We start from the raw sequence: 16,000 nt of genomic DNA on the forward strand, positions 1-16,000 counted from the left end.
TCTCTGTATATAAGAAGGAATAATCTGCAATTCTGACGTCAATAGTATGAAGATGAAATGAGCATGCTCACACTTTACTTGTATTTACTTTACTTATCCAAAGCGATCCACAGAGACAAGGGGTGAACTATGCTTCACAGATGCTGCTGCAGAGTCACTTACAATAGGACCTCGGTTTTACGTCTCATCCGAAGGACACAGTGCAAGGAGGTTAAGTGACTTGCTCAGGGTCACACACGGTGAGTATGGCTGAGCTCAGATCCAACATGATATATGAATGTAAAAAAATAAAAAAAAAAAAAAAAAAAAAAAAATGAAATAAATCAATAAAGCTAGCATTAAGAATGCAGTTTATTCTGAACTGGGTAGATATATTATTTTACAGCGGCATTTCATTTGGGAAATGTTACAGTCAAATATTGGCATAACAACACAGCATGGCTGCATATATGCTTGTAATCGAGGGTGCTGATATTTTTACTATAGAATACTATACTATTTTTTTTTTTCTCTCATGAAAAGAAAAATTAAACACAACACACGTCTCGGCTTTTTTTTTTTTTTTTCTGTGACAGTCACTCAAGGAATACCTCTACCGGCTCACGTGGTAGACACAGCACAATCAGCGACGATAATCTTCCGACTTCCTGTAAATAGTCCGCCTGGTCAGAACAATTGTCACACAGCAAAAAATAAACTGACAACCAAAAGTAGCATCAGGGGGAGTGATTTTAATTTTTAAAAGGACTCAATTTGTTGTAATCGGTGGCCCCTGAGAACTGTCACTGCGCAGAAAGGTGAATTACTTGTATGTACGCAGCGCTGCGCCCTGGTTATATCCATCCGCGGTTTTTTTTTTTGTCTCCTCTCAGACTGTTTTGGTCTCTTCGCTGATAGCAACCAGGAGAGAAACTGGGAGAGTGTAAAAATCCTGTTTATTACAAATACATTTAAGACACAGTTAAAACAGGAGTTAATATTACTATTAAGTAACCCAATAATTATTGGCATACTTTACATTTTAAGAAAAAATAAATAGATTTATTTTAATTTGTATAATAAAAAAATATATATGTATAAATATATACATTACATTGAACCATTTGTAATATTATTATTTTAAATATTTTTTTTGCTCTTCATTTGAACGCAAAACAATAAATACGTTTTTGTTTATGGGATCATCATCATCATGTCAATGAAGCAGGCCGGCGGTAACCGAAAACCCGGCAACAGCAGCAGCGGTCCGGCTACGGCCTCTGGCGCCGGTGGAAGTGGGGGGAGCGGCGGACGGCAGAACATGGGCAGGTCGGTGCATTTCTGCTGTCCATCTGACAGCTCACGAGGAACCTCCTTGAGCTTAGGTTTTTTTTTTGACAAGTCTATTACTACCTCGTGGTACAGTTAAGAGTGGCAATTAAGTTTTTTTTTTTTTTGTCAAATTAATATAAATAATTATAATAACGACATGGCCTACCCCTGCTCTCCAGGCCGCGCTCTCTCTTTGGTTTTGCTTCGTGTCTGTATGTCGCTGCAGCAACGCACTTTGTATTGATGCATGATATTTTGTATTGTTTTATTTTTAAAGGGTGCGTGACATTCAGATGGCATCTAACATTTTACAAAAAAAAAAAAAAAAATACTGTTTTTAACCGGTCTCTGTAGGGGCAGCTAGATTGCGATATACTGTCATTTAAAATCCATTTGAATTACAAATGTAATTTTATAATAAAACGTGCAATAACACATCACAAAAGTGCTGTAATATTTATAATTTAAGTAATTTCTTAAAATAAAGGTGAAAATATTTTGTGGAGATATGCATGTTGGTCTGTAGCAGAATAAGATACCTTTATATAAAATGTATACTTCTGTACTGTGTTTAGCTGCATATTTGTGTGAAATAAATACTCCCATGGCATATACTGTACTTGTATTTTTACATAAATGCTGCAACTTGCACCCTAGACTAATGAAAATACAACCGCACAGTTTTTTTTTTTTTTTTTTGCCAATGTTATCTTCTTGGAAGTTTTCAGAAACCATTTGAAATAATACAACTGCGTGCTGTTTGTGTTGTGTAATTACCCGCTTGTAATAGCGGCAGGATGGAAAGGTTCGGTGTCACAGCTAAGCATTGCATTCCAGTGTCATGAACTGGAATCTCTGCAGAAAGAGGCAGACCCGGCCGGTCACGGGTGACAGTGCTTACGTGGGCTGCGTTAGATAAACAATGTTGGGCTATAAAGAAACGCTAGGGCTTAAAATACAGAATTGGCTATCCATTTTTTGCAACCAATATAATATAACCATTATAGATTCGTTTAAGCATATTTTATCAATGGTAAAATACATCACGCATCCTACCAGAATGTTTAAAAACGAATCGGATGGTATATGCCACAGGTTAATGGATTGATGCCTGTCCTTAGTGTTTGGGCTTTAAACTTAGGAATTCCGGGATTGTAAGGTGCTTGTTTTTTTTATTATTAATTAGATATACTATATATCGTCTGAAATTTCAAGTATAATTAGATCAGCTGTTTTTTGCAGGACAGCAGAGAGGTAATTTTAGGTTGCTTTCCACTGGTGTGTGTGTGTTTTTTTAAATAGCCAGAATTTGACTGTATTAATGAGTATAAAATGTGTCTTCCTGTGGAACTAGTGGTACAGCAGAAAGATTGCACTGGCAATATTTCTATAGAAATGTTCAAATGTATTTCATCCAAAACTATTCTGAATGTACTATGACTGTCTGCTGAGAGCAAATTGGAATGTAATGTTATGGTAATAGCAGGGAGCTAATGCTTTGGGTTAGCCATAAATAGTGAGCTGATTTTAGCAGAATAATTTGTTACTGCCAGCCAGCCAGGAGCAATTTACCTGGATTAGTGGACCAAAGTGTTACATTCTTCTGCTGCTGCTGCTGGTGTAGGAAACGATGTGACTGGACATTTTAAGGTGAAACTTCGATTTTAATGCTTGGAGTTTTAATGCCAAGCGTTGATAATCACGGAAGATATTTCCATGCAACTATCGTCATGATTTGGAGTTTCGCACATACTACATAATAAAAACTAATCCTACATTTTAACAGACTTTCTCTTCCTTCCTATGTTAGGCGTGTCGGGTCCAATTTATTTTCACACAGTTGCAGCTAATACTTCTCTATGGAGAACTTGCTGTTTCAGAATTATATGTTTGCTTTGCAGTAAAGTATAATTGTATAATTCTGAAAGCTGTCATTTTCCTATTCTTAAATGCGTTTCTATTTTGATTGTATGTGTGGTATTTTGGCTAATGAGACTCAGCAGAATCCTGATCCAGACAGGAGAGAGTTGGGGGAGGGGGGGGGGGGGGGGGGGGGGGTTTGGAGTGTCAGTGGGGAGCAGAAGCTAGTGTAGCTCTCGCTGTGGCATTGCTGTTTAGGAGATAGCCATGGGATCAACTCATCTTCATCAGGAGACCGGGAGTGTTTAGCATAGGAGGCTTTGTGGTCCAGTGGTTAAAGAAAAGGGCTTGTAACCAGGGTAGTGTTCCGCAGTATATAGATACATCATGATACCTAAATCCTATGATCTCTAATATCGCCAGAAAATACGCTGTTCGTTAACCATGCCACACCTTTTACAGCATGAACACAGAATGCGCCACTGAAGCGCCAGATTGACCGAGGATAACACCCGTCCCAGTGCCAATCTTTCTGTTGCACCAGTAGCCCAACCCCATCCATTTTATAGTATCCACCTTACTCTGGCACCACTGCAACTGACTACTGTATACGATAAATTACTAAAATTAATACATTAAAAAATAATATGCGTTTGGTGAAATTTGTCATGTGACGGGTTATACGCCTAGCATATTATTAAACACTTGACCACTTCTTTAGTGTTTTATATGTTTAAACGTTTAAAATTCCCAACCCTACACGTGTTCAGTTGTAATGAAACTTGTGTACCTGTATTTCTATATATTAACTTGAGATCTTGAGGGCAAAGGAATCCGAAGTAATTGGGATTTGATTTGCTGGAAGAATCTATGCCTTGATAACCTCTTGCCTGAGTTTAATGGGTACTTGTGCTTGACTGAGTATAGGTATTTGAGATTCTGTTCGCGTAATGCTGTAGATGTTGTTAATGTTGTCTTATTTTTTACGTTGCTGAGCCTGACACCTGTAATATGTTTATATTTTTAGTAGAGTAAATGTTTTTCCCCACCTCCAATAATTCATACACTTATTTATGGTTGCCTTATTACATTTTATTTGATATTTCAGAGGGCGCAGCAGCGGAAAAGGCCCTCCTCCAGCTACAGTAAGTACGCATTGTATTTAAAATTATTATTATTATTATTTTTTTTTTTTAGAATGTTATTAAATTCATTCTACACTGAACTGAATAGATAGTCCAATCTGTAAAGTTTTGGCGATGACAGCAAGGTTTACCAGATGGAACTCCAGTCCATTCTGTATTGGAAATGACCTGTTATTTGACATTTTTGCTGAGCAAAATTGAATTAGTTGAGCAATTAAAAATTGCCATGCAAAAAAAGACTGGTATGTATAATAAAAAACAAATGTGAGCTTCGTGCATAATCCTCCGTAGAACTTTGTTCGTCAAGGTCGTAAGGTCATAGAGAATTTAACAGGCCTTGCCCCCCATACCGTGGAAGTAGGTCTTGATTTATACTGGGCATGTGCCAAGAGGTGACAACTGATTGTTATGGAATTAAAGAGAAGCAACACATGCCTGCTTGCTTCACTGAAGATAAATGTGTTATATTTTTAGTAAAACCAAGTTATTTTCAAAAAGTGCCGGGTAGATAAACAACTGACGCCTTTGTTGCAATTTTTTTATTTAGGAAAAGGTACAAATTATTGCCTCTGGAATAGTAAACAGTATCTTGTTCCTTCAACAAGAGGGTTTAGTACTGCTTGTGATGGTGTAGATTGGTTTACAAGTAATAAGGTTGATCAGTTTCAGTTTTACAAAACATACTGTCTGGCTACTTTATTTTGCCAGTCAGATACAGCACATGTGCACTTTATATGAAGAAAGTCACTTGCATAGTATGGGGGAAGATACAAGTGAGTAAGTAAACTTTATTCCAGGTGACTGAATAACCCACAATACTACAAATGAGTCTCTGTGGAGTTAATTCATTTTAACAGGGTAAGAACCCTGTAGACTGCAGATCTAACTTTTAATAGGGTGCTGTCAAGATGGTAGGAGTCATAGTTATTGTTGAGACAAATTCAGACATCTATCCTAAAACAATATCCCTGCAATGTTATAAAGAAATACATTATGCAAATTCAGTAAATCGACAATTTTACTTTCGGAGGAACCACCTGAATTAAGATGCTTAATGCCCAAACTAATCAAATTAAAAATACCTATATGAGGAATAGAATTTATAAAGGAAATAAAGGCAAAAATATTTAAACCTCAACTACTGCGTAAGGATTAACACAAATTTGTTTTTCTTCTTTATTAACCTTGACAGATTTTCTGCAGAATCATCATATTAAGTGGAAGTCTGAAACTGCCTTGCAAGTAGTTTAGCTCGGGAAAAACAATTTCCAGTGGTGAATTATTTTTTGTAGACAAGTAATTTCATACTGTGTATTATGAAAGGTCATGAACCTCATTTCAGATTTGATTTAGTAGCAAATCACTATCAGTGATGTTTTCTATGTATTTTATGTATCAAATTTCTGTAATAGGTTTTGCCAGCTGCTGCAAAGTTGATTTACTGTGCATTGTTTTGTCTGTGTTTTACTGTTGGAGATAGCTTTATACCAAGGAGGTAGTTGTGGTCAGTACTTAATACTTGTGTTTACAATTCAGAGATGAGTGAGTATCTGGAAGAAGCACAGGGTTGTGGTATTCCTGTTATATTTCAGCTCTGAATTCCATTTGTGTAATAACCTTTGATTACAATTACAGCAGTTTTTTAAATTCAGTGTCCAATTATCATTGTAAGCCAGCACTTTAGTCATGTGGTGTACCTTTTAATGTCATTTTCCAGATTCCTTTTGATGGTGTTTATGCAAACATGAGGATGGTACATGTCCTAACATCAGTTGTAGTAAGTACCATATTTGTAGGGGAGGATACTTGGTAGTTATAAAAGGTTAGCCAAATTATATTTAAAAAAAAAATGTTTTAGAAATATATATTGGATGTTTTGTCTCATATCTTGCGCAACCAAATTCATTATTTAAGTCAAACTACTGTAGTAGCACTGTTTTTCGCAAAGTAGGAAATACAATGTTTACATTACTTTTTTCTTTTCTAGGGATCGAAATGTGAATTAAAAGTAAAAAATGGAGTTATTTATGAAGGAGTTTTTAAAACCTACAGTCCCAAGGTAAGAGTGGTTGTTGGGCTCTTCACATTTGATCTTGTTTTGTGTAGACGGTGGAGTTTCAGCAGATAATTTTGTGCTTTTTGCATTTCAGTGTGACTTGGTTCTTGACGCTGCTCACCGCAAGAGTCCAGACTCTGGTCTTTGCCCAAAGCGTGAAGATATTCTGGAGAGCATCATTTTTAAGGCATCTGATGTTGTTGTGGTGCAGTTTAAAGATGTAGACTTGAATTATGCAAGAAAAGGTAAGCATATAAATGTTACTAATGTTTAATGAGGGCTAGTCTTACCAACTAGAGGTTTGCTGATATTTTTTGAGTAATTGCCTTTAAGAAGTATTTGTCGGCAGGTATTAAATAAATCAAAACACACCTATTCATGATTGTGTTGATTTCAAAACAAGAAAGCTGCCCTTCACCCACCTTTTGTAATTGAGTACCAGTCAGTGGCAGCTAACTTCTGCATTGAGTGTTTTAAAAGCCATTTGGAAGCTAATTTTCCTCTCATCAGAAGGAAATCTAAATGAGTTTTAGTTTGTTTGATCACAACAGGTTTTATAGTAATATCGCTGTGAGATTGTTATTGATTGATAAGGGAAGCAGAGGGGCAAGATTGTTTTGTGTTGAGTAATTAATACATTTAATTTAATACCTAACAACTTCAAATTACTCTGAAAATAGTATTGGCACACCCCTAGTTCCAACCATGTGTAAAGTATTTTATTGATCCACTTCAATCCAAGTCTTAAAGCAAATTATTGAATTCTATTGCCCAGCCCTGGCTTAATGTTTTTATTGTTTAGTTCACTTAAGCGGACTCCCTATTTATTTATTTATTTATTTTAAATGGTTTGATTTTTGATATAGGAATATATATATATATATATATATATATATATATATATATATATATATATATATATATATATATAAAATCAGTAACACGATAATGATCAGAACTCTTGCCACCCTCATCAGTTGAATTCCACAGTTCTTGTCCTCATTAAAATGCGTACAGAAAAAGATCAAATGTTTGGCATAAGTGGGTTTGCTAATAACAACATGCTAAAAGTCTTTTGTAACCAGTCACCATGTTGGCTGGTAAAGTAGAGGGAGTCCACTGTTACATAAATTCATGATATATTTATAATGTGTTCAGTCCTTCCTACTTTAAATTATATTGTGTTGCATTTCTATAAGTTTACCTAGTTTTAGATTTTGTAAGCACTGAGTGGGTTGTTGTTGTTGTTGTAAGCAGCTGGACCCCTTACACATCCTTATCATTCTCAACAACATTAGTGAACTAGGACTGAATAAACTAAAGTGCTAACTGGTCTTGTTATACGACAGCATTGAAGATGAAAGAAAAGTCCATTCTTCAACATTATTATCCTTCTTGCAATGGCTAAGTCAGCAAGTGTGAATACGAAGTTTTAACATGCAAGCCTGATAAAGTACAGATACAAACATGGTGTCTTAGTTTGTTACAGTTCACAACAATATACTTACTGTTTATTTAAAGTGCTCAATTGTCCACTGAATCTGTTTCTTAATTTCTTTCTCTTTTGTAATCAATATAGTTTCTTCAGAAACAGGTAATATACAACTTTGTTTTACACTCTTGCACTTTTTCTTTTTTCTAAACACTTTTTAGTTAGAATGTGCATTTAGTACTATTTTGGATATCACTTAAATGTGTGTTCCTAACTGCCTGACCTTCAATAAAGCACCAAATTATTTTTTTAACTGAATGTAAATTAGGAAAGATACACTATATACGTTCCATTCTAATTCAGTTGATTAAAATTATAGTAGGAATTCTTTCCAATATTTTAAATATTAGACAATAGTATGCAGAAATCCAAAACTGTTGGTGGTGAAAAAAAAAAGATTTTAAATGGTAAAGTTAAAAGATAGTATAATCTTTGTAATTCAAAAGGGGTTTAAGTAAACTATGCTTTTGTTTTAGATTTGTACATTCACTTAGTGGTTGACACTAGGCCACTTTGTATAGATGCTTGAGGAACAAAAGCTCACATTCACTGTGCTTTGCATGTTAAATAGGTATTCATGTCAGGAGGCTATGTTATTAACCTGTGTTTTGTGTGTCAAAAATCTGATTGCACAGTTGATTTGCTTTTTTTGTAATTGTGCTTTGTGTGCAAATCAACTTTTGCTTCATTGAATGCTCCTGAGACATGAAGTCAGTTAGCCAAAGTTCTTAAATGAAATGGACATTGCTGTCTGTCTTCTGTGGGATATTTGTAAATGTGCTGAGACGTGATGATTTGAATATTAGGGAGTAGTCTGTGTAAATGTTAAAATCTTATTTATTTGGTTTTTTTTGCCTTTTTAACTCAAATACCATTTCACTTGCACCTGTGTTCTCGTTATACTATATGTTTATAGAGAGAGTCGACATCATTACCTGGAGTAATTACTTTGTCTACCAGAACAGCAGAGCACAAAACAGACAGATTACTAAATTAGCAAAACCCAAAGCAGACAGATTGCAGTGTAAAAGAATAAGACATATCGATCTTGATTGATAGACATTGGTTTTTTGGCAGCATTGCAAGTATATTTGAATGTGAATTTCATTTCACGGTTAGTTGCTGGAAGCTGCAGTTGTTTTTTTTTTGTCTCAAGAACGCTAGTTTTAACATTAGATGCAAGGTGTGATTTTTAAAAGGGGCAAAATAAGAATACAAAAAAAAATTGAAATCTGATCTAGGTTCCAAATTTTAACAATAATGGCCAAAGTGTTACAGTTGCATTGCATACTATACAGTGCTCCACAATTAACAACCAAGTCAGGTAATGAAGCTTTAAATATGTATTTGATTTGACTATTTCAACACCCAATTACATTTTGATTTTGTTTACTTTGATACTGGGATACTGTACTGAAATGATCACGAATGGAATGCATCAAAGGATGTGCTTGTGGTCCTGTAGCGGGAAGTGGTTGCATGTTTTTGTTTTTCCAGTTTAATGTCACACAACTGGTTTGTTAGGCTAACTATATACTGTTAGCCTAAGAAATGTATACATTTTATTTGTTACAGATGCATTCACAGACCCTACTGTCAATGCTAGAATAAATGGTGAGCACAAAGACAAAGATTTGGAACCATGGGACAGTGGTGAGCGTGTCAGTGAGGACCTAGAGGCCCTGGAGACCGATGTGGTGCGTGTTCTTACTATATGCAATATTATATCAAAAAAGTAAGAATTGACCATGTTCATCTGTAATACTGTATTACTGTATTGGTTATTACCGGATAACTTTGTAAGTTCTTAAATTTTTTTTATCAGGAATCAAGAAGTCTTATAAAGTTAAGGTTTAGCATCTAAATATGGATGTGGCAAGCAGAATGCTTTTACTAGTTTGCTAGGTATTTTTTCCAGACAGATTTAAAAGTATAAAAAAAAATTTGACAATTTAGATAGCTTACACTAGTGTAAGTTTGTGTCTTTTTAGTTGTTGTCCATGTTCGATGCTGAATGCTTATCTGAATATATGTTACCTGGTAGGTTTATCAACATACATAATGGCATGAAATAAATGTATTGTATTTATTTATTTCTCCTCTGACAGTCCAATGGTTGGGATCCAAATGACATGTTTAAATTTAATGAAGAAAACTATGGAGTAAAATCAACTTATGACAGCAGTCTTTCCTCATATACGTAAGTTGTGTAACACATTTTTAGTATTCAGTTTGTCATCACAATTGCACTTCTTGTTTATAAATTATGGTTTATCCATATATTGCCACAACTGAACAACAGCTGTTTCAAGCTGCAGTTTCCCACAGTCCTGTTTTACAGAAAACACGTAGAGCTCATATTTTCATGAGATAACACACTGAAATATTTTAGTAGTATGCAACACTGAATTTTTCCCTTACTTGGTACAAAACTGGGATTCTTTAGGGGAAGTCTGGCTGTTGGAAAGGAACCTTTTTGCAACAGATTTTACAAAGATAGTGTTTTTATTATATTCATGAAACTATTAAGTGTGTTGAAAATTATATTATTTATGTAACTCATTAAAGGTTTGTGAACTTGGCTCTTTGTCTTCCAAATTTTGTGTCTTAATTTTTTTTTTACCTTATACTAACTACTTCCACTACTATTTAAACACCTATTAAATATAATACATATGTGTAAAATGCTTATCAGGTGCTGAGGACAAAAGGTTTGTTAGATTGCCAAGAAGTGACTGTGTTTCTGCTGGTGTAGGGTGGCTCTAGAAAGGGACACTTCTGAAGAGTTTCTGAAGCGGGAAGCCAGAGCAGCGCAACTCGCAGATGAGATCGAATCAAGTGCCTCGTATAAAGCCAGAGTGGCTGTGGAGAACGATGATCGCACAGAAGAGGAGAAATACACAGCTGTGGCAAGAAACTCTGAAAGAGAAGGACACAGCATGAACTCCAGGTGCACTCTTCATTACCTCGATTGTTAATGGTGTATTTTTTTTAATTTTTTTTTGTTTGAGTGTAGCATGTACCATGTCTGCCAAATTTGTTTGAAAAAGATTCAATAAACAGAATTGCCTGCGAGAGCGAGTGTTCCAGGATTAACCCTTTACGGTCCATTTATTCAGTGCCTGTTGGGCACTTCGGGTCCAATTTATTTTCATAAGCGCTGTTTGTTTTACACACACTGTTTAAAATATATTTTTTTTCCCCCCCAAGTAAAACCGGTTTAAAGGGCATTGCAATGCTAAGCGACATCAGTACTGCATCTCCAACCAAGCCCCACCCTGTGTTCACTGTATTTTTCACATACCTTTTTATAGACATCTCAAAAGCTCTGCAAATGTCTGATATTCTTTGAGCGCTGGATGCGGAAGCAGCTACCTCCTTTGTTTAAGTCTGCTTATCTCTGTATGGCGCAGCTGCTAGGCTATTGCTCACACGCCCCCCCCCCCCCCCCCCCCCCCCCCCCCCCACACCTTTTTTTTTCGGTTTCATTCGGCTCCTATCGTTCTCACTTGGCCATTGAATGGTTTTCTCAACTTTTTCCAGAGATTGGACTGGAACGGGAAAATCGTAATGTCGGACCTGGTCCGACATTGGACCGCAAAGGGTTAATGGTCCTCCCTATAACAAAAGTCACATCCCTTTTTGTAGTGGGACAGCACTTACACAGAACATGTATAGTATAGTGTATGTAATACAGATTTTACAAGAATTTTTCAACATTCTTTTTTCCTGCTCCAGAGAAAATAAGTACATTCCACCAGGACAGAGGAATAGGGATGGAATGTCCTGGGGTACTGGGAGACAGAATTCTCCAAGAATGGCCCAACCTGGCACCGTACCCCCTCCTCCCCGCACTGGAGCTCACAACTCAGACTACAGTCCCAGCTCAGGAGCAGACCAAAGAGTGGTTAATGGAGGTAAGACCAGTGTTTAACTGCAGGGGTGAAATGTATTACTTTGATTTGTGGGCTCAACAAAAACGCATCTGAGCACTGGAACAATTAAGTCATTGTGGGGTGACTATCTTACAGAAGCAACTTTTGTGTACATATCCAAAGCAGATGTGACGGGAGGTTGTGGAGAGATGTTTAAAAGCAGTTTAAATCTAAAGCGGGACACAATCTTGCACTACATAATTTTCATGTTGTGCATGAACCATTCTGTGACACTTTTGTTTGTTCAGTTGATGGTATTTTTTTTTAAATTAAGAATTTGTCAGCTAACATACAAGGTTGAACAACAATCATATTCATACATTCTAATGTATGTTTTTCACACTAGCAGGTGGAGGTATTCTTTCATAAAAAAAAAGTAAAGGTTTTTCTTAATGCTATGTATGTTGATTTTAAAATATTTTAACATTAAAAAAAGGTGAGAGATTTGAACTAATCAATAGATAGCCATGTTCTTTTTGATTGTTCACAAATGTTGGTTCCTCAGACTCTGTGTACAGTACAGGAAAGGTTTACAGTATGTTTGTATTTTTGTAAACTCTGTGTGTGATTTATGTAGCAGTCTTTTTTCGATAATGGACTCCAGTTGTTGACCTGCAGAGCTCCTGGATAATTAAAATCTAACTTTGTGGAAATGTAATGAAGGTCAAGACAATTTACTTGTTCAGTCCTGTCAGTTGCTGAATTTCATACTGATTTTAGCATGTTCACTATATGTTGTCATGGGTTGTTTATATCCCAGCAAACATCTAAGCAACTATGCGTATAACTTTAAAGCTAATGTATGTGCCTATAAGGATATAACTTTTAAAATACCGTATATTGGCAAATTTTGTCTGGTTTTACATTTGGCGGATTTGCTCCCTTGATAGATTTTTGACAGTTTTTGAATTGCCGGTTTTCACTTGGCACGTTCACAAAGACAAATGCCACAGTTTTGTATTTCTTATTTTAATTAAAGTATTCCAATACATGTTTATTTAATGAAATCTGTCTTCTAAAACTGTGTCATTTACAGTAACTTGTTAGAGCATCTACAGTGTCACTGCAGCAACTTGGATAAGAACAAAGAAGGCCTTCTAAAAATGAGTTGCAGCATTATATGTTAGAGTCCTTAATTAAGATACCAGTAACTGGAAAGGATCAGTAGCTGCAGTACACATTAAATGATAGGCACTTGCTAACTCTGTTTCAAAATGTAGCTCTGGTTCACTAACAGCACAGTGGAATGATCACAGTATCATTTAGTAATTGTAGGACAGTATTGCCATGTGTGAAAACTTTAACAATAAAGTTAAAACAAAAATGCTTTAAATTTAGAACTAGTTAATAGACTAGCAAGCACTGGCAAAATCAACTCAGTTTTAAGGGTGCAGAACTAATTTATTTTAACATTGTTTAGGGATGTTGCTATACCTGCACGGTGGGTGTCTTTTAATAGTAGAATCTACAACGAATTGACAATAACAATCCAAAACAAATTTGCTTTTGTTACAGACTTTCTAACAAGTCTGGAATAAACTATTTTGGCTGTTAAAGTACTAGTTAACCCCTTGTAAAAAAAATAAATAACACAACTGCTTAACATAAAGAACAGTCGTACAGGTACCACAGTAGCTGCCGCAGTTTACACTGCGTCAGAGTTCCTGATCGCATCATAAATTCCAGATTTTCAAAATCCATTGATGTAAATGTCTGGTCTGCTTTTAATTTTTTCAAGCAAATTGGCTTCATCACACTGCCATTCTCATGGTCTCATTCGCGTTGATGTCCGACACATTCTTTCCTTGCCCAGCACTTCTTTAACCTGTGCTTTAACCAGTCTGTCAGAGGCTGGGATCACTCACTGTGCACCACACTCTGATTGGTGGAAGAATTATTGGCAGTCCAGTCAAAAACGCCAGTAAAGCCAAAATAAATTCTCTGCCAAAATGTTCCGTTTTACAGTAACAGGATTGCCATTTAAGTTAAGTAAACTACACTTCTGCAAATATGTTTCTGATTTCAAATGAGTCGATAAGATGCCAAAGCGCTGATGTCACTTCCTTCTTAACAGACCTGTTGCCATCCATATTGGATTCGTATCCAAAGATTCTCATCATAGCGCTCTGCATAGATTGGTCCCTATTTACTTTGCTGTAATTTTAGCTTTACTATAAAATAGGATATACTGGATGTGACCGTAATGAGTTTAAAATAAACAGGGCTGGCATAGTTGTTTTTGGATTTAATTTATCCACACGTACCATGGCTTATCTAGCCAACATAGTGCTGGGAATTGTATAGGATGATTAGAAAGGTGGTACTGTCCACAACACATGGTGCGGTAATGTGGTAAACTTACTTTCTAATCACCCTGTATATTAACATTTTGTCATTTCATTCTTGGAATGGAACAAAGCTATATCCCTACAATGGCCTTTTTTTCTTTTTTTTTTTTTTTTTTGTGAAAAGCTCAAACTCTGATTGTCTTGCATCTTAGTTATCCCTCCGAATACTTTGTTACAAAACTGTTAAATAATAAAAGAAAGCTTTTTGGAAAAACAAAACGAGATGAAATTAAAATCATAAAACATTTATAAAAAGTTCTCAAAACCATTTTTTTTTTTAGTTGTCTTCATGGTTTTATTTTTTAGTTTCCTTTCTGTTTTTACCTGTGTTTCTTCCCTAACCTCCTCACCTACCCACTTTTTTTTTATTATTATTTTCTTTTAGTTTTTATACTTTCCTTCATTTCATTTGTCCTGTCAGGTGTTCCCTGGCCATCGCCTTGCCCATCTCCTTCCTCTCGCCCACCTTCTCGTTACCAGTCAGCCCCCACCTCTCTTCCGCCTCGTGCAGCCACTCCCACCAGGCCGCCCTACAGGCCCTCGCGTCCCCCGTCTCGCCCCTCTGCTCATGGTGCTCCAGTTCCTTTCTCTACTATGCCTAAACGCATGTCTACAGAAGGTACAATACCATAGTTTTCTTGTTTTGGTTTGTTTTGTTTTTGTCTTGAAATTCCCATTTTTAAATATTCTCCCTTTTTTAAAATTATGTTGCTAATCCCTGCCGAGGAATGGTTTTAACTCTTTCGTTGCCTTACTGATAACTTTCTCTTTTCTGAACTGTTCATCTACTTCCTACTAAACTTTTTTTCATGTGTGTTCTCAAATTTTAGACAAAAGTCAGCAAAATCATAATATACGTAATTAATGCATTTTCCAGTGCATTTTCTAGATTATAGTATTTAAATGTTGTTGTTGTTGTTTATGGAGGTCTAATTTTACATAAAATTTATTGTCGTAAGTATACCTGCTCATATGGGTTGAGTGGTTCTGTTTTTTTGTACGTTGTTTTTAATGCGGAGCCATTTATAAAATCATTTTTTGTATAAAATTAAAGAGACTAAAGGACAGTCCGTCCCCCCCCCCCCCCATCACTTATTGGTACATCGAAAAAGCAAGCCTTAGGTATTCATTGAAAGGAAGCTACTTCATTTCAGTCCGCATAACTGGGGGCAGATTTTTTTCTTACTGTAATTGTTTTTAACCATCAGGTCCTCCAAGGATGTCTCCAAAGACCCAGCGCACCCCTCGGGGACACAGAGGTTCCACTGGAAGAGTTGGCATGGGTGTGGAATTCATACCCCACAGTGCACCTGCGGAGGTGTCTCCCCCCCCAGCACCACGAAGCAGCCCCTCGGGCGGAACCTGGTCAGCTGTCGTTAGTGGAGGTGAGCAAACAAGAAACATTGCATAGGGTTACATATTTCTTCTTACAAGCATTGTGACCATGTAGTAAAAAAAGGATATAGAAATTAGAAAAACAGCCTAATCAAATACCCGTCGGGGGTAAAATAAAATAAAAATGCATTTGCTGAAAAGGAATCGTATGTGAATCCTAGGTTCAAGCTCCCGGTTATCTCCTAAAGTACACAGACCCAGGTCTCCAAGGCAGAACAGTATTGGAAGTGCTTCCAGTGGATCATCTCTTCCCTCTCCTCAAGCCGGTACTGTTCCTGTTGAGTCTGTAGCCATGCCGGTTTCCGCCGTGTCTCCCACAGCAGCCAGTCCTGCATCCAACAGAGCAGTCACCCCATCTGCAGAAGGTAGGTTGTTGCCACTTGTTTATATAGATATACCAGAGCCATACTGATCTATGTTAAATCCTTTTTATAAAATAAATAGCCGATTTTGATTTT

The 16,000-nt window shown here is 36.3% G+C and overlaps 1 protein-coding gene across 9 annotated transcripts in view; it reads left to right on the plus strand.

Moving 5' to 3' along the window:
- The first annotated feature begins 1,056 nt into the window (after positions 1-1,056).
- The window catches only part of LOC121297169 (ataxin-2-like), a 29,644-nt gene continuing 14,700 nt past the window's right edge, over positions 1,057-16,000 (plus strand). The window contains exons 1-13 of one of the 9 annotated variants that reach the window (XR_005947132.1): positions 1,057-1,308; positions 4,280-4,316; positions 6,034-6,093; positions 6,304-6,375; positions 6,467-6,617; positions 7,952-7,966; positions 9,440-9,561; positions 9,973-10,064; positions 10,620-10,814; positions 11,603-11,781; positions 14,569-14,766; positions 15,356-15,532; positions 15,704-15,907. Coding sequence is in view for 3 of the 9 variants with exons in the window: in XM_041223263.1 (XP_041079197.1) it covers positions 1,193-1,308; positions 4,280-4,316; positions 6,034-6,093; positions 6,304-6,375; positions 6,467-6,617; positions 7,952-7,966; positions 9,440-9,561; positions 9,973-10,064; positions 10,620-10,814; positions 11,603-11,781; positions 14,569-14,766; positions 15,356-15,532; positions 15,704-15,907 (1,618 nt within the window). In the remaining 6 variants the exon portion in view is untranslated. The remainder of the gene's footprint in view (positions 1,309-4,279; positions 4,317-6,033; positions 6,094-6,303; positions 6,376-6,466; positions 6,618-7,951; positions 7,967-9,439; positions 9,562-9,972; positions 10,065-10,619; positions 10,815-11,602; positions 11,782-14,568; positions 14,767-15,355; positions 15,533-15,703; positions 15,908-16,000) is intronic. The other 8 variants (XR_005947134.1, XR_005947133.1, XR_005947135.1 and 5 more) reach the window with 8 other exon arrangements.

This window comes from Polyodon spathula, chromosome 22, assembly GCF_017654505.1.
Source record: "Polyodon spathula isolate WHYD16114869_AA chromosome 22, ASM1765450v1, whole genome shotgun sequence".
Lineage (NCBI taxonomy): Eukaryota > Metazoa > Chordata > Actinopteri > Acipenseriformes > Polyodontidae > Polyodon > Polyodon spathula.